Raw genomic sequence first — 27,855 nt, forward strand, 5'->3', positions numbered from 1 at the left:
TGCTGGTATTTTCCTGCATCTGCTAGATGGTAAAATAATTAAATCAATTACTCTGATTTAAGCTTCAGTTATGTACATGCTTACAGCAGGGCCATTTTGTGTTAGATACCAGGCTGTAGTTTTTGAAGAAACACTCTGTTTACCAGCAAGACAATGTTCTGTTGTTATAACATTTTACATGTACTAGTCCACAGCACAACAGCTTGCAATCCTACTCTTCTCACATTATAAAAATGCAAGCAACACTCCCAAATTACCTAAAGTCTTCAGGTCCAACACCCAGTTTTCTGCACTGCTTGGATTCCCCCTACTCACACTGAAGAACTCCTTCGCCCTCACCTGCAGGCAGCCAGGTTGCACCAAACCTGATCCCCAGAGCACACAACATAAGCTCAAGCTGTAGTTTGGTTCCTGCTCCCCACACCTCCCAGCTCTGGGAACGCAGTATAATCCACTGACTGCTAGCAAACTGGAGATTCAAGTGTATGGGCAAGCACAGATGTGTGTGATGGGGGAAAAGGGAAGGAGACAAATTACAAATTCTCGTGTGCTCAACCCCATACCGCTCTGTTTGTCATTTTCTGTCTTTCATTAACAGAACATGTTTGGTATCTCTACAGTGTGAGTGCTACTGTGACTGTTCACCCCCCTTAGGTGTACAATAGTAATAGCTTACTTTGAAAAAGCAGTTTTTACCATTTAGGAGCTAACAGTTTTAAAACTGTAGTTAAATGGTTTATCTATACCGTATAGCAGACTTCTAGTCTAACCTACCTAAATGCATCTCCTTCTTATTAATATAAACATGAAAGCAGCTGAAAAGCAGCCATTTTTAGTACTGAAGTCATTCAATTTGACAGTGAGACAACATTCTGTATTAGTGGAAGCACATTGATGGCAAAGTTCTATGACTGGCTTTTGAGCTCAGAAGAAACAAGAGCTAGGATCAATGGCTAAAAAAGTTCTTTCCTTCAAACAAAAGGAAATGACTGCTAGGCTTTCTCACTCTATCTTGGGTAATTAGTGCCAAGATCTAAATGCTGTAGATACAGGTAAATACAGGTAAAACTGAAATTCTGGACTTTATCATAGAAAGCACCAGGCAACCATGTACAAACAACTTGAACTGTCTGCATTTTCTAACTTAGTAAACTGGTTGGAGTGACGTTTTCCAGTACATACATACATTTTGGAGCCATTTTATCACGAATTTTTAAATTTCTCCTACAACCACCAGCAATGAGTTATGAGATCCATTTTAACCCCATTAAGAAACCCTACAACTCTTCTGTCAGTTCCTCTCAGCTGCAGTCACGCATTACAGATGCTGTCTAAAGAGATACATTACTTGGGTCCTAAGCCTTATTTGGTTCACAAAATGGAGAATGATAGCCAACATGCTACTGCTTAATATGTTTTATTTCAGTACCATCAGATGCAGCTCTTGCTGTACATACGGCACACTCATCTCTGAGAAAACGCTGCGCAGTGACTCTCATCACTTTAATATCTAAACATCAGCTCAGCTTCAGTTTGCTTTACCAGATTTTTGTGGTATTATTATCCTCAGCATATAAATGGGCTACAGAGGCACGGGGATTAAGATCACAAGTGTCCCTTTAATGCTTAGAGAGCCGAATTTCCAGAGAACTTAGAATGCACTATGCACTATATTCAAAGCGCTGCTCTGAAGAATCTCAGCTGCCAATGTGGGAGAAGCTGCCCTGCAAAACCGCTGTAGCAGCTTAAGATATTACAGACACTCAGCTGTTTGTTACCACTCACGCATCCCAGCCAGCCAGCCAGCCAGCTAATCGTGCAAGTATTCCCAGCCTATCTCAGTGCAAAGCAAAGAGAGCTGGTTAACGCCCACTGTGAATGCTCTGGTTTGTGTGAATTTCTAAGCATCACAAAGGAGCTCTGTGGGACAGGCCAGTTTAGGAAATGGTTCTCCAAACAGCGTTCAAAGGCTCCAGCTAGCAGATCACCTCTTCTGTCCTTTGTTATCTCCGTCTCGGTTCACTATATGAATTCCAAACTCTTCAGCAAATGGAACAGAAAAATGTAAACAAGCCTCTTCTGTAAGTGTGTAATCCCTCGACTCCATCAGAATACAGACCAGGAAACAGCAGCAGCAACCAGTGATAGATGCAGTGCTTTTTTGCCGCATGTTACTGCATGTCACTGTGTCCCAATTGACAGGAGAGTGTTGAAACACTAGTCTAAGCTTTAATCATTAGGAAAAGCCATTATCTGCAGCAGCTGAGCTACAATCTATTCCAAATTGTCAAGCACCTGGATTTGTGCCAATACATTCGTGCTTACCATTGCTTTATCTCTCCCAGGTATGAGCGTGGTTTTCCTATGCATTTAAGAAGAGGAATGAAAATTACTTAGAAGAGAATCAGATTTGCATTTTTCCTGGTCGGCTAACAAATTTCATCCCCTCCCAGTGAAGGTGCTCATCACGTTTTAAATCTGAACTTTCGCTACAGATCCTGCCAGAGACAGACATTATTGGCAAGATTTCATAGAGATCCTAAATCACAATTCTTAAGGGCTTATTTAAAATTGTAATTGTTACAGCAAGATTGTAATTCTGGTATGGCAAGTACTAAGAAGAAGATGGAAATTACCTAGTTAGTGGATTCCCACTGAAATCTGCTACCTGTAGTGCCTTGCAGAATGAGATGCTTTCTGGTATTTCAGGAATATCTGCAGAAGAAAAAGAAAAAAAAAGGGGAAAAAAACCATCATCAAGAACTGTACAGCATCTACACTGAAACTATTGCCTCATTACATGCGGTAACGTGCTACTGCAAGGAGTTATCTTGGTATCTTTCAAGCCATTTCAACATGCAAGGCTGCTTCATGCCCAAGTATTCATACTTGAAACCAGAGCAGGAGCAGCTACCATTGCAAAGCTGCTTTGCACTTCTTCAAATCCCATTTCACTTTCCTGCTCTGCACTGTTTTTCCTGATCCCAGACTGTTAACCTGTGCTTCAACCAATCTGCATCAGCCTCTGTCCAGGAAAAAATGGATTCTCTGTGTTCTAAGATTGTTCTGAAGAACCAACTAAAGTCTGAACCTCCTGTAATTTGATCGATACACATCCACAATCTGTGCTGGCAGAAAGTACAGGGGGAGGAAGAGCAAGGAAAGGAAGAAGAGAGTGTTCAAGGTTCTGTTCATAATGCACACTCATGGAAATAGAACCACACTAAAGATAAGCAATTTGAAAACATTATTCAAATCAACAAGTCCCAAATCAGTGCTAGCATACTATTACTAAAAGGCAGAAAGTAGTAAGAATTACTTATACATGAAAAAAGATTTTTTCTTCTACCTCCAATACTAGATTTTTATCTACTGAAGCCAGTCATGCTACCTTGAACACAACGTTTTTTAGGGCCTCTTACTTCAGGCTTCTATGAGCAGCCTGCGGGCCCTCTGTGTAAGCCCTTGTTTATTATCATTGAGATCAGCAAGAATGAAACAGACATGTTTGGTTTCCTTGTTTAACAACTTAAGATTTATATGATTTACCTGGGAAGGGATTTATAAAGAAGTCAAGTCTTAAAATAAAAATCAGACTTGTGCTTCTGGGGTTTTCCTATTTCCATTCTTTTGGCATAGTATTCCACTTGTTTCATCTCCTCACACATCAGTAGTCCCTTTTTATAGTAGGGACAAACAGCTAGGAACACTGACATCTAAATAACTACAAGAAAAAAAAAGTCATTATGAATGCCTGACTGAATAATCAGAAGTAATAAATTCTTGCAACACATGAAGTTCTTAGAAATATTTGCCTGCCTCTAACGCCACAGAAAGTAAAAGTAACAAAGTCACTGCAGGGACATTGTTGAGTCCTAAGAAACAGACAACTTTCTTTTTCTTTTTAAGCATTCATGTGAAAGCATTCCCTTTAGAAAGTGCTCTAAGGAATAGAAGCTGCACACAGAACTGAAAACTTCCCCCTTCCCTACACAGAGACGAACATGAAATCAAAACAAAAATCATAACTGAATTTACAGTCTGCAAAGCTTCTGCCTTTAATCATATCAGTCCTCTACGTGAGCACTGTCTGTAGAAGCCTGAATTTACACTACAGGATTACTGAAGACAAAGGTCCTATCTACACTCAGCAGACATTACAAGCTCTGCCTGGCGTTACAGCACTGACAAATATGGACACTGCTAATCACCAGCAAATTCAGAAGTTCATTGTCCAACCACCTATTCCTCGTACCACCCTTCTCTGGATAACCAGTTGGCAAACGAATAGAACAGCATTGGCTCACTTATTTTTTAATAGCTTTGTCCCTCTTGCACACCCTCTCTGCTTCCCCACATCAAAACTAGACATCATTTAACACAAGCCTTAATTAATTCAAAGTAGATCTTCATTATGAACTATGGGAGCCCAGGTACTATTTGTCACTCCTGAGAGGAATGAGGGAAAGGCTGTTGATGTATTCTACCTAGACTTCAGCAAAGCCTTTGACACAGTCTCTCACAGGCTTCTTCTGGGGAAACTGGCTGCCTGTGGTCTAACAGGTGTACACTTCTTTGGGTAAGGAACTGGCTAGAGGGCCGTGCCCAGCGGGTAGTGGTGAATGGAGTGAAGTCCAGCTGGTGACCTGTTCCAAGTGGTGTCCCCCAGGGGTCGGTACTAGGGCCCATTTTGCTTAGTACCTTTATTGATGACCTAGATGAGGAGATTGAGTGCACCCTCAGTAAGTCTGCAAATGACACCAAGTTGGGAGGTGGTGTCGATCTGCCTGAGGGTAGGGAAGCACCTGGATAAGCTGGATCACGGGGCTGAGGTGAATGGGACTGAGGTTCAACAAGGCCAAGTGCCAGGTCCTGCACTTTGCCATAATAACCCCATGCAGCAATACAGGCTTGGGGATGAGTGGTTGGATTACTGAAGAGGAAAAGGACCCGGAGGTGTTGGTTGATGCTCAGCTGAACATGAGCCAACAGTGTGCCCACGTGGCCAAGAGGGCCAGCAGCATCCTGGCCTGCATTAGAAATAGTGTGGCCAGGAGGAGCAGGGAGGTGATCATCCCCCTCTACTCAGCACTGGTGAGGCCGCACCTCGAGTACTGTGTTCAGTTTTGGGCTCCTCACAACAGGAAAGACGTTGAGGCCCTGGAACGTGTCCAGAGAAGGGCAACAAAACTGGTGAGGGGTCTGGAGCACAGGGCTTATGAGGAGCGGCTGAGGGAGCTGGGATTGTTCAGTCTGGAGAAGAGGAGGCTCAGGGGAGACCTCACTGCACTCTGTAACTACCTCAAGGGAGGTTGTGATGAGGAGGGGTTTGGCCTCTTCTCCCAGGAAACAAATAGGACCTCAAGGAAATGGCCACAAATTGTACCAGAGGAAGTTTAGTTTGGATATAAGAACTTTTTCTCTCAGAGAGTGGTCAAGGACTGGAATGGCTGCCAAGGGAGGTGGTGGAGTCACCGTCCCTGGCAGTGTTCAAGAGGCATCTGGATGAGGAGCTACAAGACACAGGTTAGTGCTTGTGGTAGCAATGGTAATGGGAGGGTGGTTGGACTGGATGATCTTGCAGGTCATTTCCAACCTTGCGATTCTATGATTCTATCACTATTTTACATCCTCAGATGTCTCAAAACAACTTATGTCTTTGCAGCCCAGTCAACGTCCACAACTTTCATACATGCATCTTTTTACACATACATCTTTTCTGCATAGATACACATATCATGTGTGAATTATTCTTTTTCATTAAGTAAAAAGCAAACCTCAAGTAGCTACACTTCAATTTTTTGAAAAACAACCTACATACACATGTATACACATATATACATACCTAAAAATACAAAGCAGAAGATAAATTTTCAATGACAATACCAAGTCTCTGAAACTACGCATGCTATTGATTTCCTCTATCAACATGTGGCTTCATTGCCATGCTGTAAATATTTCCTTTTCTATTTCTATGCATTCTTAAGCCAAACTATTTTGATAATCTCCTTCTTTTACAAGTCTTAGCTATTATCTATAAAAGCTAACAGTTAATTATCTGAACTATGTAAAATATACTCTAATATTAATTGCAATATAGCTGCACACAAATTATTTATAACTTGGATGCATTTGCAAACAACAAAATCAGTTCTGGAATTAACGCATACTCTCTCAGCCTGCTTATTTCAGGCTACAAAATCATTACATGAGCAAAACTTATCAGTAGAAAATGGTAACAGATACAAGACAAATAAGAGAAATTCCAGTTTCATATTACACTTTTTCTTCGCGCTTAAAGTGCATTTTCCTCCTGCTGATGATGCTTTTGCAATTTGCTTTTCTCCTCTATCAAACTGGATGAAGAACAGAAAAAAAAAAAATTGGTCCATCCCTTTGGATTGTGGATTGTTATATGTTCAGTAAGCAAAACAACGTTGAAATATAAATATTGAAAAGATTTATCAGCCAGAACAGAAGCAGATTACTAGCAGACATTTTATCACTATGCATGATGACTACTATAGGATTACTTTGAACAAATAAGAGAAGAGAAAAGTAGCATTTTAGTATATGGCAAAAAAATCTGGAGTGATTATTATAGCAGAGGTGATGACAGTCCGTAACAGAAACACTGGCATAATTAACTGAAATGCAATGCAGTATATCAAAGTACATTAAAAAGTCCATCTATCTCCTAATGGATTAAGCAGCTTTTGCCATTACTGCTTACTACTAGGTTTTGTTACAGACATTAACACATAAATCACTGCCAACATCAGCAGCAGTATGTTAGAATGCTTTTCTTGCCACCGCTGGATAACTGACTCAAATCCTACTTAAATATCTAGGATTCTTCTAATACCACACACTGATGAATGCTCCACGTTTATATGACGCTCCCAGATGTTCTGGCATACAGATTGTGCAGCACTGCTCATAGTAAAGCTATAACCAAGCATAAGCCCTGTGACGTACAACAGTGCAAATGCACCAGCAGGAAAAAATTCATGCCAGCAGAAAGTGGCAGTCATGTACGCAAGAGTGCATATACATATATACAAACACAGACACACACATTTCTATTCAAGATGCCTCTTCAGATATGCATCGTCCTTGGGAATTCTGCATTGTATGAGTGCAAGAATTACTAATAAGAAATCTTTTTACTTTCTGCTAATCTATTTTTGTTGAAGCTTTTTACAACAGCAATATGCCCCAATTCTTTCTCATCCCTTCTTGCCTTCCTCTGATGGCTGCAGGAGTTGGGGAGGAAGAAAATCTTCATTCTAAATTGATAAAGCCTTTTGTACAGCACTTTTTACTGTGTCTTTATACAAAATTTGAAAACCAGGCAATATTCTTTTCTTTATCCAAAGCCTACGTGGCCAGCATTCTTTGCATACTCTGCAACAGTGAACACCATTTCCAATTATCAATATCAAGATAGCAACGGTCAGGAAGGTCATAGGCTGTGAGAGGACCATTAGATCAGAGATACTTTCAGCTGCAAAGGCAACACAGAGCATTCTGCTTTGGTGGGGCTGGTTGATGAGCCACACCACATTTACACCCAGTAAACTCACTCCAGACTTAAAAACTATGAAACAAGGCAGCGCTATTTCTCAGGAGACAGATAACCAGACACTAAAAAGATCGCGTTCATCCCGTTCAATACATGGAAGAATTTTCTCCTGTCTCTTCTCACATTACACATATATTGTATGCATGAGTTAAAGGCCCAGCCAGCCCATTATATTATCAAACACTGTGGTGCGTGAGCAAAGCAGGAGTCATGACGTTTCCCTTCCTTTCATAAGGACATGCACTGGTTTGTGTTGGAAGGGACCCCAAAGCCCACCCCGTGCTGTGGGCAGGGCTGCCTCCCACCAGCTCAGCTGCCCAGGGCCCACCCAGCCTGGCCTTGAGCACCTCCAGGGATGGGGCACCACAGCTCTCTGGGCAGCTGTGCCACTGCCTCACTGCCTTCTACATGAAGTTACCTCCTAATAACTAACCTAGACCTCCTCTCTTTCAGCTTAAAACCAACTCCAAGTGGTCCTTGCCATCCATAGCACAGAGCCTTGAAGGCTGAAGCCTGACTTTGTAAAAGCTCTTCCACCCTGCTCACCGCCTCCTCCGCCTTCCAAGCTTGAGAGGAACAAACTATTCAATTAATCAAATGTCTTGCGAGGAGGAATTTGTGCTGCAAATGTTTATTTGCCTTTGCAGAGGGCTCTTCAGCTGTTAAGCTCAGCTGAGGAGGTTGTTATCTCACAGCAACAGGGCACCTCTCTCCCTTCCTGAGGGGTTGCTTCCTCCAGCAAGACAGCTGAAGAAGGGTTAAATCTCCCTCCCTGTCCACATTAAGATCATGACACGTGGAATGATGAGCTTATTGCTTTTTTTTTTTTTCATTCTAAAAAGGTTCTGCTATAAGCCCTGAAGGATGAAGTAATCAGTCTCTTTACCTGAAGTGTTACAATTTCTGGGACAAAATGTGACAGGAGTCATGTTGTTCTTGCAAAGTCTATTATGATTGAGTGGCTCTTGTACAAGTTGTAACATTTTCCTTTTGAAACTCTGAGGCTGAGGATATACAAAACACAAAAGAAACAGCTCTTTAAAGAACCGCCCTTACAGCTTTATGGAAAATACACAAACAGGTTCAGGTTGGGTTTTCTCAGCCAAATCCCTTACTATTTAATTAACAACAAACTGAAGTGAGGTAAGTATATCTCTTCCTCCTCCTCCTCGTTTTTGTACACTTCCCTCTTCCAAGGGAGGAGAGAAACAGGGAAAAATGTTGTTCACAATAGAGCATTTCATAGCTACATAAAGAGTAGAACGTCACTTAAAAGAAAACTGTATAAAGACTTAAAAACAATCTGGTTTTTTGAATAGTTAACACGCTGAAAATCAACAGACTGTGCTTCCTAGCTGCAGCAACAATCAGAAATGTGGGGTCACATGCTGCAAATGGTAAGCATGAGAAAAAGAAAAGGGCCAGGGCTGAGGGAAACTCAAAGATTAGATCACAGGGAAACAGTAATTTCAGGTGAATTCAGCAGAACAGCCGGACCTCAGCAAGGAATTACATCTTCTGCTTTTCATCAGCAGCTAACAGCAAGGGTGTTAAACAAGGATAGGAGATGCCTTTATGAGGATTTCTGTCTTGGACCTTGAAGTTAGAAGAAATTAAATCACAGAATCATAGTATCAGAGAACGGTCTGGGTGGAAAAGGACCACAACGATCATCTAGTTTCAACCCTCTTGCTATGTGCAGGGTCATCAATTACTAGACCAGGCTGCCCAGAGCCACATCCAGCCTGCAAATACGTTTCATAAAAGCAAGGAAAAAAAGAAAAGTTAAAACTAGTATTCTAGTTTTGAGAAGCTGAGAAGCTGCAGATGACAGATACTGTGTAAGTACTGCAACAGTCAAGCTGCATATTTATTGGCATCTAACCTTCTCCGCGAAAAGCCCCAAGAAGTTCTACAGAGAAAAGAGTGAACAAAGCCTGTTTGCAGATCCTCATTTTATGATCTCTAATCTAGATTAGCCACAAACTGAAGTATTTATTTTAATGTCACTCCCATATGGATTGACATTTAATGCTTGACCAAAGGTTTCTGTTTCCAGCTTGGCCTACTGGTTTCAGAAAAGCCCCACCTTTGAAACCTATGTCTCCTCTTGAATTTGGATGAAGCTATCAAATTTGCTAGATACACATTAAGGTTGCTAGATACCTAAACCATCACAGTTCCCTTAGAAAAACAGTAAAATCTGGCATAATGTACCATGATGGAAAAATCACTATGTTGCAAAATTCTAGTAGTCTGCAGTAGACACAGAATCATAGAATCACAAGGTTGGAAATGACCTGCAAGATCATCTAGTCCAATCATCCTCCCATCACCACTGCTACCACAAGCACTAAACCACATCTTGCAGCTGCTCATCCAGACACCTCTTGAACACTGCCAGGGACAGTGACTCCACCACCTCCCTTGGCAGCCATTCCAGTGCCTGACCACTCTCACATTTTTTGTCCCCAGCACTTTTCTTTAAGAATCGATCCCTAACGTTCACATTTGGGATACGAAGATGATATTGTGCTTTAAGCTCATGTTTTAAACTAACTTCAGAAGAGGTATGGGAAACAATACAAAGAAAACATGCCAACAGAAATTAGAATTGTCCAAAAATTACTCAAGAAACCACACAAACACACCACTGTCAGCAGGCAACTATCTGAAAGAGTGAAAAACCTGTTTTCTTCTGGTCTACAGCTAGGCAGCCTTACTACCAATTAGCACCAAACAAACAAGAATAAAATCACTCGCCTGATTGCCAGACATAGGCTAGAACTTATCATTGTCAGCAGTAGTGATCTGCTGCTATACAAACTACAGCAGACACTGGTTGGATATCCCATGGTTTCCAGGTATTCACAACAAGGGTTACAGTGAGTGTATCCATAGCATGCATTCTTGTCAGGTAAGAACCATCTATCGCAGGAAAAGGAGTGCACAAAGGACACAAAGCAGTTCCGAAGGCAAAAAAGCAGCCTACCTAATCTAATAGCTGAATATTTTAACAACAAATGTCTGTTTGCAAACCGTACTGCCTCACTACACGTCTTGCTGCCTTCTTTTCCTTTCTTGCCCACTGAGCAAGTATTAACTTACAGAAATGTCTCAGCTTACTACTTACTGCCAGAACCATACCAGCCTATTTGTGTCAGGGCCACTAGTGCCAAACGGAGGGGAAGAGGACTTCCATGGAGAGAGTTCACAAGCTGAAGAAGCGCAGCAGAGGCAGACAGTGTCACCTGAGGTTGCACCAAAGACCAAAAAGCAGCAGTTGCTACATGAGAGTGTAGCTTGAAAGGAACTACAGGTCAGGTTTAGAAGCCTTAGAGTGTTTCTGCCTACCTAGCTGATGTTCTCACTGCAAAACAGCTGGGTCACCAGCCCAGGCTGACTTGAAACAAGCATTCAAGTCTCTTCCTCTAAGTCAGTACTTCTAATTTGAAAACACTGGTTATCTGGCTGTTTCGTGGGAATACTTACCCATTCTGTGGGCAGAAGGGAGGTAATTCTACAGAAAGGATGACAGGTATGCCTCTGATATCAGACAGCTGAATAGAAGGAGAAAGCATTGGTGTGCATGCCCCAGTACAAACAAGCAATGTGAAGTCTTAAGAGTGAAGCAGCATCTCTACTGCTGCATTAACTGATGTTCTGTATATCAGCCATGTGTGCTCACAAGCATCGTAACAAAGCTTTAAAATACTTCTGTGATTAAGATGTACACGTCACACAATATGCAGCGATTGTGGTGTTCTGAGGATGACTAAGAAGTGTAAACAGACTTTTAAATAGATTGTAAAGCAGCTGAAAAGAATAAACCCTTCAAATAAGAAGCAGTAATATCAATCAGAAATTAAATACTGTTGCTGTTGGTTTCTGAATGTACAATGATAACTGAATCACAGAATCATAAATTCCTTAGAGCTGGAAGGAACCTCTGATGGCCACCTAGTCCAACTCCCCTGCAACACCAAAGCTAGATCAAGTTGCCCAGAGCCTTATCCAGCGTCACCTTCAAAGTCTCCAGGAATTGGGCACCCACCACATCTCTGGGCAATCTGTTGCAGTGCCTCACCACCCTCACTGTAAAAGATTTTTTCCTTATATCTAACCTAAATCTGCCCTCCATGAGCTTGAAGCCATTTCCCCATGTTCTGTCACCACAGACCCTGCTAAAGAGTCTGTCCCCTTCTTTCTTGTATCTCCCCTGTAGATACTGCAAGGCCTCTATCAGGTCACCTCACAGCCTTTTCTTCTCCAGGCTGAACAGCCCCAGCTCTCTCAGCCTATCCTTGTAGAAGAGGTGTTCGATTCCATGGATCATTTTTGTGGCCCTTCTCTCAGATCTATGTCTCTCCTGTACTGAGGACTCCACAGCTGGATGCAGTGCTCCAGGCGAGGTCTCACCAGCACAGCGTAGAGGGGCAAAGAGTGAAGATAATATAAAATAAGAATTTCCCAGTCTACAAACATAAGCCATTTTGGAAGCAAGGAAAAGGTAAAAGAAGGTTCTCTGCACTTGGGACATCAGCTTGCAGCTGCCAGAAATTGATCTCAAAGATCTTGGACACAGGTCAGACTGTCAGCCCTTAGCAGCAGCAGGTCATCTCTTCTTACACTACCACGTTTGGATGCTTCTGAGGAATTTGCAATTATTTTTACATAAACTACTGCATATTTGCCATAATGTAGCAACTGCGTCAAGATGGGACTTTAGAATTGCAGATCTTGGTTTCACCACACTTGTATCCAGAACAACTGCACTATCAACAGTGCCATAAGCCCAGTTTAACCAGAAACTGCAGAAATGTTATTAAATAGCCATTTCCACAGCACAGAACCAACTGCACATATCAAAATTGCAATATTATCATTAACAGAGTAACGAACCATTCAAAGTAAAGAATCATCCTGAGGACTCAGCATCATGCTGAGTCAAATATGTCTTAACAAGATCTGCCCACACACAGATTGCTTTAGTAGCTGCCACAGCCAACCTATCACTCCTGAGTTCAGCAAGTAACTGATTACAGCTGCACAGAGACAGGAATCAGAAACAGAGCCAGCATAATCCATCTACAGAGACCATCAAAATCCACCTGATACTTTTCCACTGCTTTGAGACTCAAGGATTGGACACAAGAGAAAACTTGAAGGTTAGCGAGAGCTTCCACAGAGGATCACTACTGTCTTGCTGCTAGCTAGAGAACAACAAGCAGCACAGATCTGGTCTACAGCCACTGCATGACTAAGTTCTTGGTAAGCATGTTTAATGAGAACAAAAAGAGTAGCAGCAGAGAAGCCTGCCAGGCTTTTATCGCAGAGACAGCAAACATACACAAGCACAAAAGGCTCATCCCCCACACAGGCAGAAGGGTTAGCCTTCATGGCAGGCAGGGGCACACAGCAGCACTGTGCAACGGGGCTCCCACACCTGGGGGCAGCCACCAATGCCCAGCAGCCAGTGTCCGGTGGGAAAGCTCACAGGGGTTTTCTGCGGCTGAAACTGAAACGAACTGCTGAGCCACCTGTCAAAGGCTAGGAAAGGTACAGGAGCTTAAAAAAAAAAAAAAAAATCCAGGACTCCACACTATAATATATTATTACGAGAAATTATGCCCGCTAGAAACTTACTTCAAATAAAAATACTATTACTAAGCAGGTTAACACCTGTGGGGCATTTTAAAGAACATGCAATATCAGGAAAAGTGTATCAGGGGAATCTGGAGGATTTAATATTTATCAAAGGCAAAGAAACAAAAGAAAGCGTTCTTGTAGCAGGGATGCACCAAAAAGGAATGAACCACATCTGCAGCAGCACGGCTTACACACACAGCAGACATAATCCTGCATACAAGCATGTGTTACATTAACTGCAGAAACTTCATGCCGTTCTTCTTCTGTCTGGAGGAAGCTACAGAAGGAGAAAAGCCATTAACATGGTAATGAATGTGAGATGGCAGGGCTTTAAGCTCTATGGAGTTTAGCCCCCAGGGGTTGTGAAGAAGAAAAAAGGAGGAGAGGATGCTTCAAGAAATCTCTGCGGGACCAGCAGCATGGGCAGCAGCCTGCTACAGTGCCAAAGGATTTCAAACAGTGGCACGTGCTCCTGGAGAGAAGGAAGCTTCAGCACCGCGCCTGCTGAGCTACACAGAAAGAGCTGCAGGAATTGAGGCACATCTTCCTTGCCTTGGATTACATTACTTTTCTGAATCACAGGGTCTTTGGAGACTGAGAGTGGGTCCCACGTGCTGTGGGAAAACACAGAGCACACAAGCATTTCTTATTCTGCCTAGAGGAGAATCTCTCTTATTCACCACGTAGGCAAAGACTTGATCTGAAACTCAATGCAAAGCACGGGAACCCTGCCCAACCAAGTGTATGTGCTTCAGCAAGCCAGAGTCCCTGAAAAAGTCCCTGGTGATGTGAGAATCCTGGACGGGATTTACCTGAATATGGGGCTTTGGAAGGATTCAGCAGTCATCTCAGACAGACGGCAGATGAGCAGCAGAGTTCTGTGTGTCAGAGGATGCTACCTGGAACACTCATAGTCTTAGACACAACTTTGCCAGTAACCCCAAAAGCTCCAGCACCCACTGTTAAAATGCAGCAGGTCTGCTTTCTTTAGCTTTGAACCGGCTCACCAGCTGCTTGAACAACCTGACACTGAGGAGCAGAGATGAACTGTACTGACAGATAACCCTTCAAATGTTCACCCTCACTATGCTATCTACTCAGCAAAGCTCTCCTCTGCCCTCTGATATTCCTATCTTTGGGCTTTTCATACTGCCTTTGCTCAAACATCAGCCTCATCAAGGCTAGAAAACACAGAGGGATGCTTCCTTTGAAACCTACATTAATTCATTCTCATAAAGGAATAAGAAATAGCATTAACGTGCAAAAAAGAAGGAAAACTTCAAGATCACATGGCTCTTAGCCTTCCCCCCAAATCCTCCTCCCCTTGCACCAGTAAGGCTGTGCTGGTTTTTATAACCAGAGCTCATTCATGTATACTCCCCACAGTGAAAGGAAAGAGCATAGGAACATGAAGTTTACATCTGCAAAAGATTTTTACGTTTACTTTGAAGGATTCTTGCAGTTTAATACTCACTCATTAACCAAAAACTCCTTAAAAGATCAACTGTGTACTCAATCTTAATATACATGAATGTGTCTCAGATACTGTAAAGAACCTGGGAATGTAAGAAAGTCATACTTGAAGAGTTTCCCTGCTCACCTTTTCCGAGAGTCTACACGGAAAGCACATAACACTGCACTGCACAGGCACTCAGAGCTGGTGCCAGAGAGCCAGAAGATCCTGCCAGAGGGCATTGACCCACCTCCAAATACAGCACATCACCACTGCACAAAATGCAGAGAAAATGCTTCCACTAAGGCCTGGAAGTGTCCTGAAGTTCAGCCGTACAAGTGACACATCAGCTCAGGGAACTTCAAAGATCAAATGCAGACCAAAGGATTAGATGGAAACAAGGAAGGATGACATGTTACCATTTTATTAAGAGGGAGATGGAAGTACTTTCTTTGTTTATTCTAAAGACTTTCCTCCTCTGAGGAGGAGGAGAGGTTAAAATATAAAGGGCTACTACTGTACACGGATCGTTAACTGAATTTATATTTGCATTTTTATGCTCTTGAGGAAACAGAATGGCCAGAACTGAAAGCAATTAGCGCAGTGAACCAGACAGCTAAAATAACAAAAAACACAGAACAATGATCTCTTATTTCCCGAGTTCAGATGTCACCATCACACTTTTCTATTCATGCAGCATAGTGCATTTTGAAAAGCTGGGCTGTTTTTCTGTGCCTGAAAGGAATACAAAGAGTTCCTTTTTTTTTTTTTTTTCCCTCCAAGTAGTTTAGTAATTAGAAAAACAAAAAGTGAGGAAATGCAAACCACTGAACAGGAGAAATCTTTGTCGGGTTGCAGATCTAACATACTGGAAGTTGGATTCAAAATACAAAAGTTAAGAAACAAAAACATTGCAAAAAAGCCAAAACCTTGTATGAGAATTTCCCCCTGCAGCATCACATATGGTGCGTGTTTTGCCATTTAACTCCGAGAGCCAAACGAGACAACTAAACATGACTAAACAGTGGAAAGTAACATCAGTCATCTTCTGTTGTGCAGTGGTTTCCCTGTACCACCTCACGGTGTGTTTCGGTGTTAAGCCGAAGAGTCAAATTGTGCGTTAACTGTGAGTGCCCTCTGGGACAGCAGTACCAGTCACCTTCTGCAATGAATCACAGAGAGGAATCAGCAATGCAATAAAACGCACAATTAACACTGAACTTTGGATGCAGGAAAGAAATTGCTTCCCGCAACCTGCGTACGTCCAGCACATCACTTCAGAAAACACTTCCTCGCGCAGTAACTTCTAATGACACGCATGCACCTACCCGGCCATAAATGTTCACACCATCTGTTCTTGTTACAGTTGAGCTCTCAAGCCAACTTTCAAGTCAGGCTGACAACAGTTCACATGGCTCTGATCCATCAGCTCTTTTGCAGCTAGTAATTCATTTGCAGAAAGAACTACTCAGCCAGCACAGTATTTCCTTTTCACTGAGATCTGTCACAGACAGCACCAATCTCAGCCAAACTCAGTAGCCAAAAATACTGCACCAACGAACGCTCATCTATTTCTAAAATATTTTAACTAATGTGATTTTTCTGTTTTTCAGACCATTTCTTTCCAGTTTTCTTCTCTTCCAAGGCTTGCAAATGTGCATGGCATTATATGGTTCACAGATTTTTTTTTTTTTTCTCCAGAAACTGCCTAGAGACTCATTACGCATCAGTTATATTGTCAGATAGCATTAAAAGCACCAAACTAATAAAGAGTAGATACAAAATGCAGATAGTTACAGGGAGGTGAGGTGACAGCTGAACGTTCTTCTGTGACAAAGAGTCAATGTGATATTACAGTGTAACAAAAACAAGGCTTCCTTTTGCACTATTTCTTCTCCTACCATTCAGTTACAGCCCTCTCCTATTTACAAGGCTGCACAGCCGTGCCCCGGCCCAGCCCACCCGTCACACACCTCAGAGAGCATTCTGCACATATACAAGGAATACAAGGAAGCAAAAATAGCTGACAGTTGCTCTAATTTGTTAACACTGATTCACTCTTTCTAGACCACTGGGTCATAAGGCTGCTTAAAGGTGACCCAGCAGGCCCTGACCTTCTTTGAGAATTGCTAAGTTCACCAGGATACAAGAAAACAGCCAAAATCCAACCCGTTTTCACGCCACCATGGCTTAGGACAATATAAGCAGCATCAGCAACTTAACAACAGAATGACAAACCCATATGGTTTCTAACAACATATTTTAAACTACAGTTTCTCCCAGCATCCTTTTCTGAATTTCTCTCCATCAGTAAGAAAACACTCATTTACTAGAAGCAAAATGAGAAACACAAGCATTCGGACTCTTGTTAATGACAGGCAAAGAGGGGAATAGAAAGAAAGAACTGGATTTTAACCCAGAGGTACCTTTTCTGGGACAGATAGGAGTTCTCTTTTCTCTCACTCTCTTTTTAAATTCTAAGCATTTTGGAGAGCTCAGGGAAAGAAATCAACATAGTGACAGATTAAAAAATAGGGTTTAAAGCATTCTACAAACTGGAAAATAAAGCAGGCTCTCAGAAAGGCAGAACTAAAGCCCAGTATTATTTCATTGTTATATTTCTACCACTGCCTCTCTTCTGCTCATTCCCTCCTATCCATTTGGAACTTCAGCTAAACCCACGCATCACACAGAAAAGCATTCTGTGAGACACAGACAGCAGCTTCAGAGACAGAAAAACGCTACTAACCCAGCTGTGTAGATCCTGCGATACGACAGTACAAAAATCAAAGAAATTAACTTTGCAGCTCACCATTTCGAGACAAATCCAGTTCCACCAGCTGCATGAAATTCGCTATTTCTGGAGGGAGCCGCTGGATTTCATTATCACTTAGTCCAAGTTTCCGTAACTTCACAAGTTGGAAGAAAGGCTGAAAGAAAGAGAAACTCAGTGTCAGAAGACATTTGCAAAACTCACACGAATGCGATAAGCGATGAGCAACAACAGAACGTGAAAGTTACACTGGAAGCTGCTCACCTCATTTGAGCTGAAGTTATTGCTTAGAAATGGTTATGCTTCTTTAAGACCTCTTTCAGAACTGCATCAGAATGAATGCTTTAATTTTTGCATGCGAACACTAACTGCAAAGCTAGCCAGTAAAGATCATAGCAGATTTACGCTAGTGAAATCCAGAGTGCCTGCTTCAAAATCATTAATGGGGTGAGGTTATCCATCAGGGTAATTAAAAGCATCCTAATTACACACCAGGGCTCATTAGGAAGTTAATGCACAGAGACACTTCTAAAGGATGATCCAGAAAACCCACACAGAGGGGCTGCCAAGGTCTTTGTAACAGGCGACTGCAGGAACCAACTAGGTTATGGAGCTGCTCTCCCCCAGGAACACCTCCTTTCCAGTCTCATAAATCCCACGTTCCTGTCTGGAGACTGGCCCCATTTCAGAAGGACTAATGAAAGTTGTGTGTGATGCACATGACTTCAAGCCTCTCCAGCACAAAGAGGAACCAAATCACCATCTGGCTCTATGATCAGCTTCTCCAGCCTCTCACACAGGCGTATGTACAGCCATGTTTCTGCAGTCTACGTCCAAGGGTGATGGCAGATACTGCAACAATTGCTTACCAACTGCTGGCACAACAGGGACGAACAGTACATGCAAAGCAGGCAGGACACTAACTCACCCCCAAGCTACGTCCTGGCAGCCCTCAGGAAAAAAGAGCCATCAAATGACACCAGCCAAGTATGCAAAGGGCGTCTTCACTGCACAGACTCATAGGCACTGCAAGTCACATCAGCCTTGCACTGCACTTATCAGGTGCAGAAGCAGCTGCTAATTGAGAGACAAAAAATGGTCTCTAAAAAGCTACTAAGACACAGGCATCCCTGGTGAGGGCCAAGAGCCCGTATCACAGCTTTTCTCTCTTCCAGACAGGCATTTGAAAAAGCCCAAAGCCCCATTCCTGGAGGTGTTCAAGGCCAGGTTGGATGGGGCCCTGGGCAGCCTGGTCTAGTATTAAATGGGGAGGTTGGTGACCCTGCCCGTGGCAGGAGGTTGGAGATTCATGATCCTTCAGATCCCTTCCAACCCTGGCCATTCTGTCACTCTGTGACTTGACAAAGTGACTGCAAGTGGTGGGGATCTGGGCAGAAATCCGTACTGTTAACTACATGGAGTCTTGACGTTGAGTTCCGTGTCCCTGGGCTGCACAGACATTTCTGCACAGCAGTCAGAACTGGCCCACTTGATTACCTGTGATCCATTCTTGGAAATGAGCATCTCCATTTTGTGGGTTCTTTTTTGTTTTGTTTTTTGTTGGTTGGGTTTTTTTTTGTTTCTCTGTTGTAAGTGCTGGAGTGCATATAGCGCATATTTTCCTATCGTTAACATCTTCTAAACCAAAGGCATTCTTTTTTGCTGAATGTTTGTTAATGTGATAAAACCAACAGTCAGACAGAAGCCTAGAAAAGCACTTAAAGACACATTTGTTAAAACACAGCAGGATTACATTCCACAGAGGAGATCCCAATCTGTCCTAGTACCGTCCAAAAAATTCTTGGCAAGACCTACTGAAAAGGTGTCTCGCTGCAGTTTTTTCTCAGCCAGTTTGTAGCTGCTGAGCCATGCAACAAACACCGATGTGCTGACAAAAACCTTATCAAATGCAACAGTTGTCCTTGCAAGAGATCCTTCACAAATGAGAAAAAATAGAAGAACACAATAAAAAGACAGAAGATTAAGAGACAAAATGATCATTAAAAAGATATTGAGAGGTGGGGATCCATTGGAAGGCTTGCAAGCCCTCACCTCACCCACTGTCAGGGATGGATGCATTTATTTACTGGATATGCAAAGCACGCCTGTGCAACAAACAAATTACACGACCTCTAAAGGCACTCTTGGTTCTGTAACAGACCACTTAAAATAAATGCAAACCGGGAGCCCTGTTTCTAGCTTGCATGACAATTTCTAATGCATGACACCGTTTCCTTGATCAAATCATAAAGTGCAGTTATGTGAATGGTGTTTCTTTGAACTTCGTGCTTTCTTGTTTGGTTTTTTTTTTCCTTTAAACTACAGAACATAACGACCCCTGCCTGCTCAGTACATCCTACTCCCTTGCAGTAACTGCTCATCCTTTATCCAAGGCACAACATGAATGCTCTTGAGCACTACTGCAGTCAAGCAATAACTCCTTTCTGCTGTATTTGTTTCACCTGTCAAAAAGTCCACAGGGAAGACAGGGAATCAAGAGCGTGTGGAATAGAGTTCAGCAACTGTAAATATATATAGCAATATTTGTTATGGCTTCACCATTCAGAAATGGCTACACCAATCAGAAATGTTTCCAATGTATTACATCAAACAGAATTCAGTTTCTATTTGAAAAGCTGTAACAGCTGAAACTCATTGCAGCTTCTGCGTTGAGGCAATCCAGGGCACAGCAGAACATCCCCACAACATGCTGTAATAGCAGGGTTTGACTGCAGACCTGATGTCTCCATGGGTATCTTGGCAACACTTTTAATACTGCTCAGTTAAGCCAGCCTAATTAACAGCGCTTCAATGAGACAAATAATTCCATGAGCATCAGCACTAACAGAGCCTACAACTTTCTATTTAGCAGCAATTTCCAGCCTTAAATTGAAGCTTTTCTTACTATCAAAGAACATATAGAGGTTTCTCTTATACATCTTGAATGGAGCCATTTTCTCACTGGAAAACTAATCAAGCCTCATCCACTCAGCCCTATATTTAAAAATAAATACAAAATAAAACCACGCCAACACTTCATTCTGGCAAAATTGGGTTCATGTCAGCCAATGGAAGAAGAAAGAAAACAGAAACAGACTGAAGAGATAAGCAAGCAACTCACAGAAAGAGCAGCTCATGTGAGCAGAGGGGTTTGTTTGTTACAATGCAAGTGGCACTCTTGATTCTACAAAGGAAAGTTAACAGAATTAAGCCAAACCGGCAGGATTGATAGAACTCAAGATTTTCCCTCGGGAAAGTGGCCAAAACGATGCTCACTCCTTGAATGAACCACTTGTGCAACAAAAACTTGAATGCCCAAAAACACTGCCTGAATTCTTCAGCACCTTTCCTCAAAAAAAAAAAAAAAAAAAAAAAAAAAAAGATGGAAACAGCTGTCAACTGAAATCAAAAACACAGCAGGGCAGGAACACCTACTTGGAGCTACAGCTGTGTAAGGGGAGGAGCAGCATTTCAGTGCTAGAGTCTTCTAGTACTAGAGACACAGCAAAGCAAAACTCCATTTGGCACAGGTAGCACAAATAAATGATAGCAGTTTGAAGCAGAAGGTCATTACTAGCAGTAAAGACAACAAACATTAGAGACGAATGTAATCTACTGACTAATTTTCAGCAGAAGTGAGAATGAGAGGGAGAGGAGGAGCACTGCAAATTATCTCCAGGGTTGCAGGGTTGTATTTACACAGGAGAAAGATTTATTTACTTACATATTCTGTTGTCGCATGCACTTGAGCTGTTGCTGACATGCTTAAAAGTTTGTAAGTGCTTGCTTTTATGTCACATTTCCCTTTGACACCACGCTGTCTCTGCTTGTGAGAATTCATCAGTGGTACTACAGTACCTTACCAGGTCCTGATTCTTACTTTACACATTTTCCAAAGTTGTCAATGACCAGCTAAAAGATATCTAGAGGAGTAACGCCTTTGCCATGAGGGAGTCAGCTTGTCCATCAAGGTCCCCCAGGGCCTTTTTCTTCAAAGCTGCTTTCCAGCTGATTGGCCCCCATACAGCCTGTACAGCAGCACAGGTGAATCCTCCCCAGGGGCAGAACTCTGCATTTCTCTTTACTGAGCTTCACGAGGTTCCTCTCTGTCCATTTCTCCAGCCTGCCAAGGTCCCTATGGATCACAGAACAACCCGCTGATGGATCAGCCCCCTCCTGAGTTCTGTCTCATTTGCGAACTTGCTGATGGAGCACTCTGTCCCATCACTCATGTTATTAATGAAGATGTTAAGTACTACTGACCTCAGTATCAATGTCTGGTTACACCATTAGGGAATTACCTCCCCCTGGACTTTATAGCACAGATGACTGTTCCTTGAGTCTGGCAAGTCAGCCCTTTTTCAATCCACCTCACCGTTCACTTATTCAGTCCATACTTTCTCAACTTGTCCATGAGGATATGGGAGACAGCGCTGAAAGCCTGGTGAAAGTCAAGACAAGCAACATCCACTGCTCACCCCAGCCACCAAGCCATTCATCTCACTGTAGAAAGCTATCAGGTTGATGAAGCACAATTTCCCCTCCATAATTCCATGCCATCTTCTTGTCCTTTATCTGGCTGGAGCTGGTTTCCAGAAGGATTTTCGCCATTACCCCCATAGGTGAGGCTGATCAGCCCGTAGTTTCCAACTCCTATCTTCAAGAAGGAAGATGTGGTATTACCTTTCTTCTGGTTCTCTGGAATCTCCCCTGATTACTGAGACCTTCTGAATATAACCAAGAGTGGCTTTACAGTAAAACTAGCCAGCTCACTCAGCATTTGTGGGTCCATCCTGCCAGGTCCCATGCACTTGTCTATGTTCATACTATTTAAACGTTCCCTAACCTGATCGTCCTCCACTAAAAGCAATTCTTCTTTTCTCCAGACTTTTCCCACTGATCTCAGGGACCCAGGATTGCTGAAGACCAGCCTTAACAGGAGACCAAGATGAAGCTGGCTTTCAGTACCTCCGCTTTTTCTGTGTCCTCTGTCACCATTTCAGCATTCTCTTTGCCGCACTCAAAAGCAAATTCTCCCTAGTCTGTCTTTTGCTGCTGATATATACTGATTATCATTTTGTCCTTATTAGCCCTTCCTAGATTCAATTCCAAATGGGCTTTGACTTTCTTAACTACATACAGTGTCCCTGGGGCACTCCCATGTCAACTGTCAACACTCCATCCTCTTCTAAGCTTCCTTTTTGTCTGAGTGTTTCAGGAGCACCTGTTCATCTACACAGACTTCCTACCACTTTTGCTTGTTTTCCTGCTCATCGGAACGGTCTTCCCGAGCTTACAGAAGGCGACCAATGAAAATTAACTCTCTCTCCCATACCCCGCTCCTCTCCAGGATGGTCTCCCACAGACTGTTCCAGGCACATTTCTGAACATGCCAAAATCCGCTCTCCTAGAGCCAATATTCATCCACTGCAACAGTCCAGCCATGTCAGATACCACACATCTCCACAATACCAATGAGATCTATCAATTTCAAAAAGCAAATAAAATTTACTAGATTTACACTTTGAGAAGGGACAGTTACAACCTATACACATACAAACCTAAAAAGAAGTTTAGAATATCAGTTCATTCCACACCAGAATACCAGCTGTCAACCAAGCTGCGTCAGGAAAGAAATTACGGCAGAACGGTGAAATTCAGTCTAAGAGATATTTTCTAAAAACAAGGAGTGGTACGAGAAGAACAGAGTGCCCTTTTTCTTAAAGAGCTTTCACAAGATTCTGGTATGATAACAGCACCCTGGATTTCAACACCCCGTGTAATAAAGAGATGCACAGACAGTGCCCAAGCTGAACGCTAAGCGGCTGCTCACGTTTCTCCAACACAGAAACTGGAGCATGGGAGGTGGCCACTGTCTAACCAGGTCCCTTGTGGAAGTGGTCCCACATCAGTCGAAGACCGGCACAGAGAAGCACTGGCATAGAACAGTGAAATTGGCATAGAACATAAAATTATAGATACAGCTATGGGTAAGCTGAAAGAAGTGAAATGGCTGAGTTACATCAGATTAGGTCTACAAATCCTACATACAAATAATCCCCAAAAGAAGAAAGAGTTCAGCAGACCTTTAAGCTAAACTGAGTGCAGACATAAAATTTTGCCTCTTTTTTTTTTCCCCCATTGGAGTTTTCACGTAAGCAACATCCGCTCAAAGTCTCATGAGAAAGTGGTCTTTTTCCTTTGAGAAAGCACCACAGTTTTGCTGTTAGACAAAACAGCAGCAAAACAAGAGACAGAAATTACTTCCACTACTCACCAGTGAGAAGAACACCGATGATTTAAGATAAAAGCTAAAATAAAATATTGCTGTCATGGGTTCTTAAGAAACTTCCATTTTCTAGGAAATAGGAGGAAAAAAACAATGCTGAGGTCCAGTTTGCTACAGCAAATTCAGAGACAGAGAGCAATTAAGCTGACAGGATGTACTGGCCCTTAAATTCTGATGCTCAGGAACAGAAGACAACACTTAATTGACCACGGGTTGATCTATAGAATTGAAAGCGCCCCATTTTTACCTGATGCTTTTCATCAGGTTAGCTATTGAAATGCACTGTGCAGAATGTGTTATTTTCTTCTATCAAAGCAATTTGCCAGAAAGCTTATTCTTCAGTGAAGTATAGCCCTTGACACGTAGCAAATGATACACTACACATTACAGCTTAGCCTTCAAGTTTTCACTCACAAGGAAAATAAAAATGGTTTAGGTTTAAAAAGAAAAACACAGACTACATTTTTTAAGTTGCTCTGAGCTCACAGGTGCCCACACAATACGTTTTTCCCAGTCAAATCAGATACAGCAAATATTCACTGGAAGGCTCTTGGATGGAATACTGCACACCCAACGCAGGAGGAATTTTTTAACAAGAGCCATACTCTTCAACTGGCCCTAAACAAAGGCCTTATTTTTAAGTCTGAAGGGTGCAGCTCTTTAATTTTTCTTGTAAAGCACAAGTAGTGAGAAGCATGTTGACAGCTAGAAATTGCTGTTCTGTGGGAAAATATCCACAACTGCCAAGAAAGGATATAGAGACCTCAGTATTGAGGAAAACCACCAGAAGCTTAACGGGCACAGCCTGCTCCTCCAGCACATCCCACCAGGCTGGCTCATCCTGCAGGAAGGGCAAGAGGAGACGATGGAACCTGCAAGGCGGCAGAGGAAGGGGAGGGAGCAGAGGGAGAGAGAGCAGAGCACAAAGAAAGAAAACATCTTCAAGGGCAGTCAAGAATCAGGCACAGAAGGGATGTGAGAGAGAGGAAGCGAGGAGCAGAAAGAGCGTTTAGACTGAAGGAAGTAAGCAAGATCCTGGGACATCCAAGGACATGGCAGGAAGGGAAAATATGCGTGGGCAGGGCAAGGAGCCTGAGACACCAGTGGTAGCAGCTAAGAAAGGTCACTGTCAACACAAACATGGGCAAGTTCTCTAGCAGGCTGCTGAGTAACGAAGCAGAACGGTTAGGGAGGCCTGGGAAAGGAAGAGGAGTGCTGAAATGGGAAACCAAAAGGATCCCTGTGCAACAGCAAGAGGATAATTATTTATTTTTTTTATTGAGTTGCTGTAAAAATTATTGATTTGTGTTCCTGGGAGGATGATGGGTATATATTTAAAGAAAAAGAAAAAAAAAAAAGTAGGGAAAAAGGGGTTCTCATCTTGGTTCATGTATGCCTTAATACAGAAAAGGAGAAAACGAAGCGAGAAGCAGAAATAATGGGGAGGCATTCAGAGTTGTAGAACGGCTCTGGGCAGAAGGGATGTCAAAGATCACCTCGCTCCAACTGCCTCCTGTGCGCAGGGCTGCTGACTGCTACATCAAGCAGCAGCTCAGGCTGCCCAGGCCCCATCCAGCCCGGCCTCGAGCAGCTCCAGGGTCGGGGCACCCACAGCCGCCCAGCGGCCCGTGCCTGAGCCTCACCGCCCGCTCCGTGACAAACTGCCCCGACACCTGATCTCCATCTCCCCGCCTTTACTTTAAAACCATTCCCCCCCGCGTAAAAAGCCGATCTCCCTCCTGCCAGAAGCTCCCTTTAAAGTACTGGAAGGCCACAACGAGTTTTTCCCGGACCCTCCTCTTCTCCGGACCGCACGCGCCCAGCTCCCTCAGCCTCCCTTCACAGGAGCGGCGCTCCAGCCCTCGGACCATCCTCGCGTCCCTCCTCCGGACCCACTCCACAACTCCACGTGTCTCTCGCTCTGGGCGCCCCACACCCGCACGCAGCACTCCAGGAGGGCCCCGCACGGCTGACCCTCGCTCTCCCGGCGCGGCGCGGCGCGGCGGCCACCTGCCGGGCTGCTCACCTGCGCCCTCCCTCCGCCGCGCTCGAGCGACGCGGCGGCTCTGGAACCGGTTTCGTCCCGCCCGCCCCTTCCCCTCCCCGCGCTCACCTTGGGCAGCTCGCGGAGCTGGTTGGCGTCCAGCAGCAGCTCCTCCAGGCTGCGGCTGTAGCGGTAAATCTCCTCGGGCACGGCGGCCAGAGAGCAGTGCCGCTTGTCGATGGACTCCACGTGACGGTTGCACCGCCACAGGGGGATGCAGTGGAACATCGCCGCGGAGCGCGCCGCCCCGCCGGGGGGACGGGCCGCTGGGGGCCGCGGGGCGGGCGACGCCGCTCACCGCCGCCCCCTCCCCGCCGGCCGCTCGCCGCCGCGGGTCCCGGCGAGACGGCGGCAACGCGCATCCAGCGCGCCCCGGCGGAGGGAAGCGGCCCCGGGTGAGCGCGCCGCCGGCCCCGGGAAGCGGGGGGGAGAACGGCGGGCGGGAGCCGGAGCGCGGCGGGAGCAGCCCCCTATTGTCCCTCGGCGAGCCGCTGCCGGCCCCGCAGGGGCGTCGCGGGGCGCCGGGCGCTGCGCTGCTGGCGGACGACGCGCATTCCCGCGCCTGACCCGGAACACGGCGGCCGCTCCCCCCTCCCTCTCTCTCTCCCTCCCACCCCTCCTCCCCCGTCCCGGCTGACATCAGCGGGGCCGGGCCCCGCCGCCCCGCCCCGGCTCCGGGCCGCGCCGCCGCAACTTTCCGCGGTCCCGCCGCCCTTATCCCGCGGTGGAGGCGCAGGACGAGCGGTGCGAAGGAGCCGCGGTGCCCGCAGGCCGACCCGCCCGCCCCCGTTGCCGCCTTTGGCCCTGCCCGCGGCGCCCGCCAACCTCACCGAGCGTCTGTGGGTCGCGTCAGTTTTCAACTATTCGAGCACAGAGTTATGAGGAAAGCGGTGTAGTAAATGTGGAAAGTGGTGCACTGAAAGTACGGGATGCTGTTTGGAGCCATTGCTGATCTTGTTCAAAAAAAAAAAAAAAAAAAGAAAGAAAGAAAGAGAAGGCAGAAATCAAAATGCTACACTTAAGGCTTTCTGAAACAAGAGCCCTATCCAGCCTAACTTGGAATGACTCCAGGGACGGGGCACCCACCGCCTATCTGGGCAACCTGTTCCACTGCTCACACCCTCACTGTAACAAACTTCTGCCTTATTTCCAGCCTAAATCTCCCCTCTTTTAGCTTGAAATCATTTCACTCGCCCTATCACAACAGACCCTGCTAAAGAGTCCTTCCCCTCCTTTTAGATACTGAAAAGCGACTATCAAGTCTCCCTGGAGCCTTCTCTTCTCCATGGCCTCGGAGGGTCTCCATTGTTGGTTCTGTAATGCCAGTTTGGGAACGCACATGGTGATGTAAAATAGACTTGAAAACATGCATCTGACATCAGAGCTTCTCTTGAAGTAGTTCTGTTTTCTTGCATAATGATAACTGCATGCATTTACAGGAGCGGGGCGGAAGGAGAAGTTTATCATAGCAGCCTCTGCCCTTCTGCCCCTGTGTGCTATTGCAATAAGTAGTCATAAAATCACTTTTTTTTTTTTCCCTAAACAAACTGATAAGTCTTACAGGCTACGTTTGTTTAATTTCTTTGGACACTGCAGTGATCTGCCTAGTTTAGGGCATTTTTGGACTGCTTGTACTGTTCCAGTTTGCTGTCCTACAAACCAATGAACTTTTCAAAAGTTACCCTTTGTGTGTATTATTATATAATAATATATGAACCAATATAATCAGTAATTAAAATAAATATGTGGAAACTCCCTGTGTATCTACGTAAAGAATACAAAAAAGTCAGAGTGGAAAGGACTGTGAACATCTCTGACTTGATAACAACTAAGCTGAAGAGCTGTTTAGAAATCTGCAGGAAGTGATCAGCTGTACTGAATTCTGACCATGCTGCGATTAAAGATGTGTGTTGGAGAGCAAGGGTCAGTATTTCAGCATACATTTAATCCACTGTGGGTGCACAAATCGTTTATAGCACATGAAAACGAAAGCTGTGATTGATCTTTCTCATCCTGCACGTGAACAGAAGATCTTCACCTGCGGACTTTGAGAGGAGTGTGA

General features: G+C 44.1%; 1 protein-coding gene across 1 annotated transcript in view; it reads right to left on the minus strand.

Moving 5' to 3' along the window:
• Positions 1-26,021, minus strand: part of LRRC1 (leucine rich repeat containing 1) — a gene marked incomplete at both ends in the record, with an annotated part of 62,584 nt that extends 36,563 nt beyond the window's left edge. Inside the window, 3 exons of the mRNA XM_079550901.1 lie at positions 2,637-2,715; positions 17,500-17,617; positions 25,863-26,021. Of these exons, the coding sequence (XP_079407027.1) occupies positions 2,637-2,715; positions 17,500-17,617; positions 25,863-26,021 (356 nt within the window). The remainder of the gene's footprint in view (positions 1-2,636; positions 2,716-17,499; positions 17,618-25,862) is intronic.
• Between the last annotated feature and the right edge of the window lie 1,834 nt (positions 26,022-27,855).

This window comes from Tetrao urogallus, assembly GCF_951394365.1.
Source record: "Tetrao urogallus genome assembly, chromosome: 2".
Classification (NCBI taxonomy): domain Eukaryota; kingdom Metazoa; phylum Chordata; class Aves; order Galliformes; family Phasianidae; genus Tetrao; species Tetrao urogallus.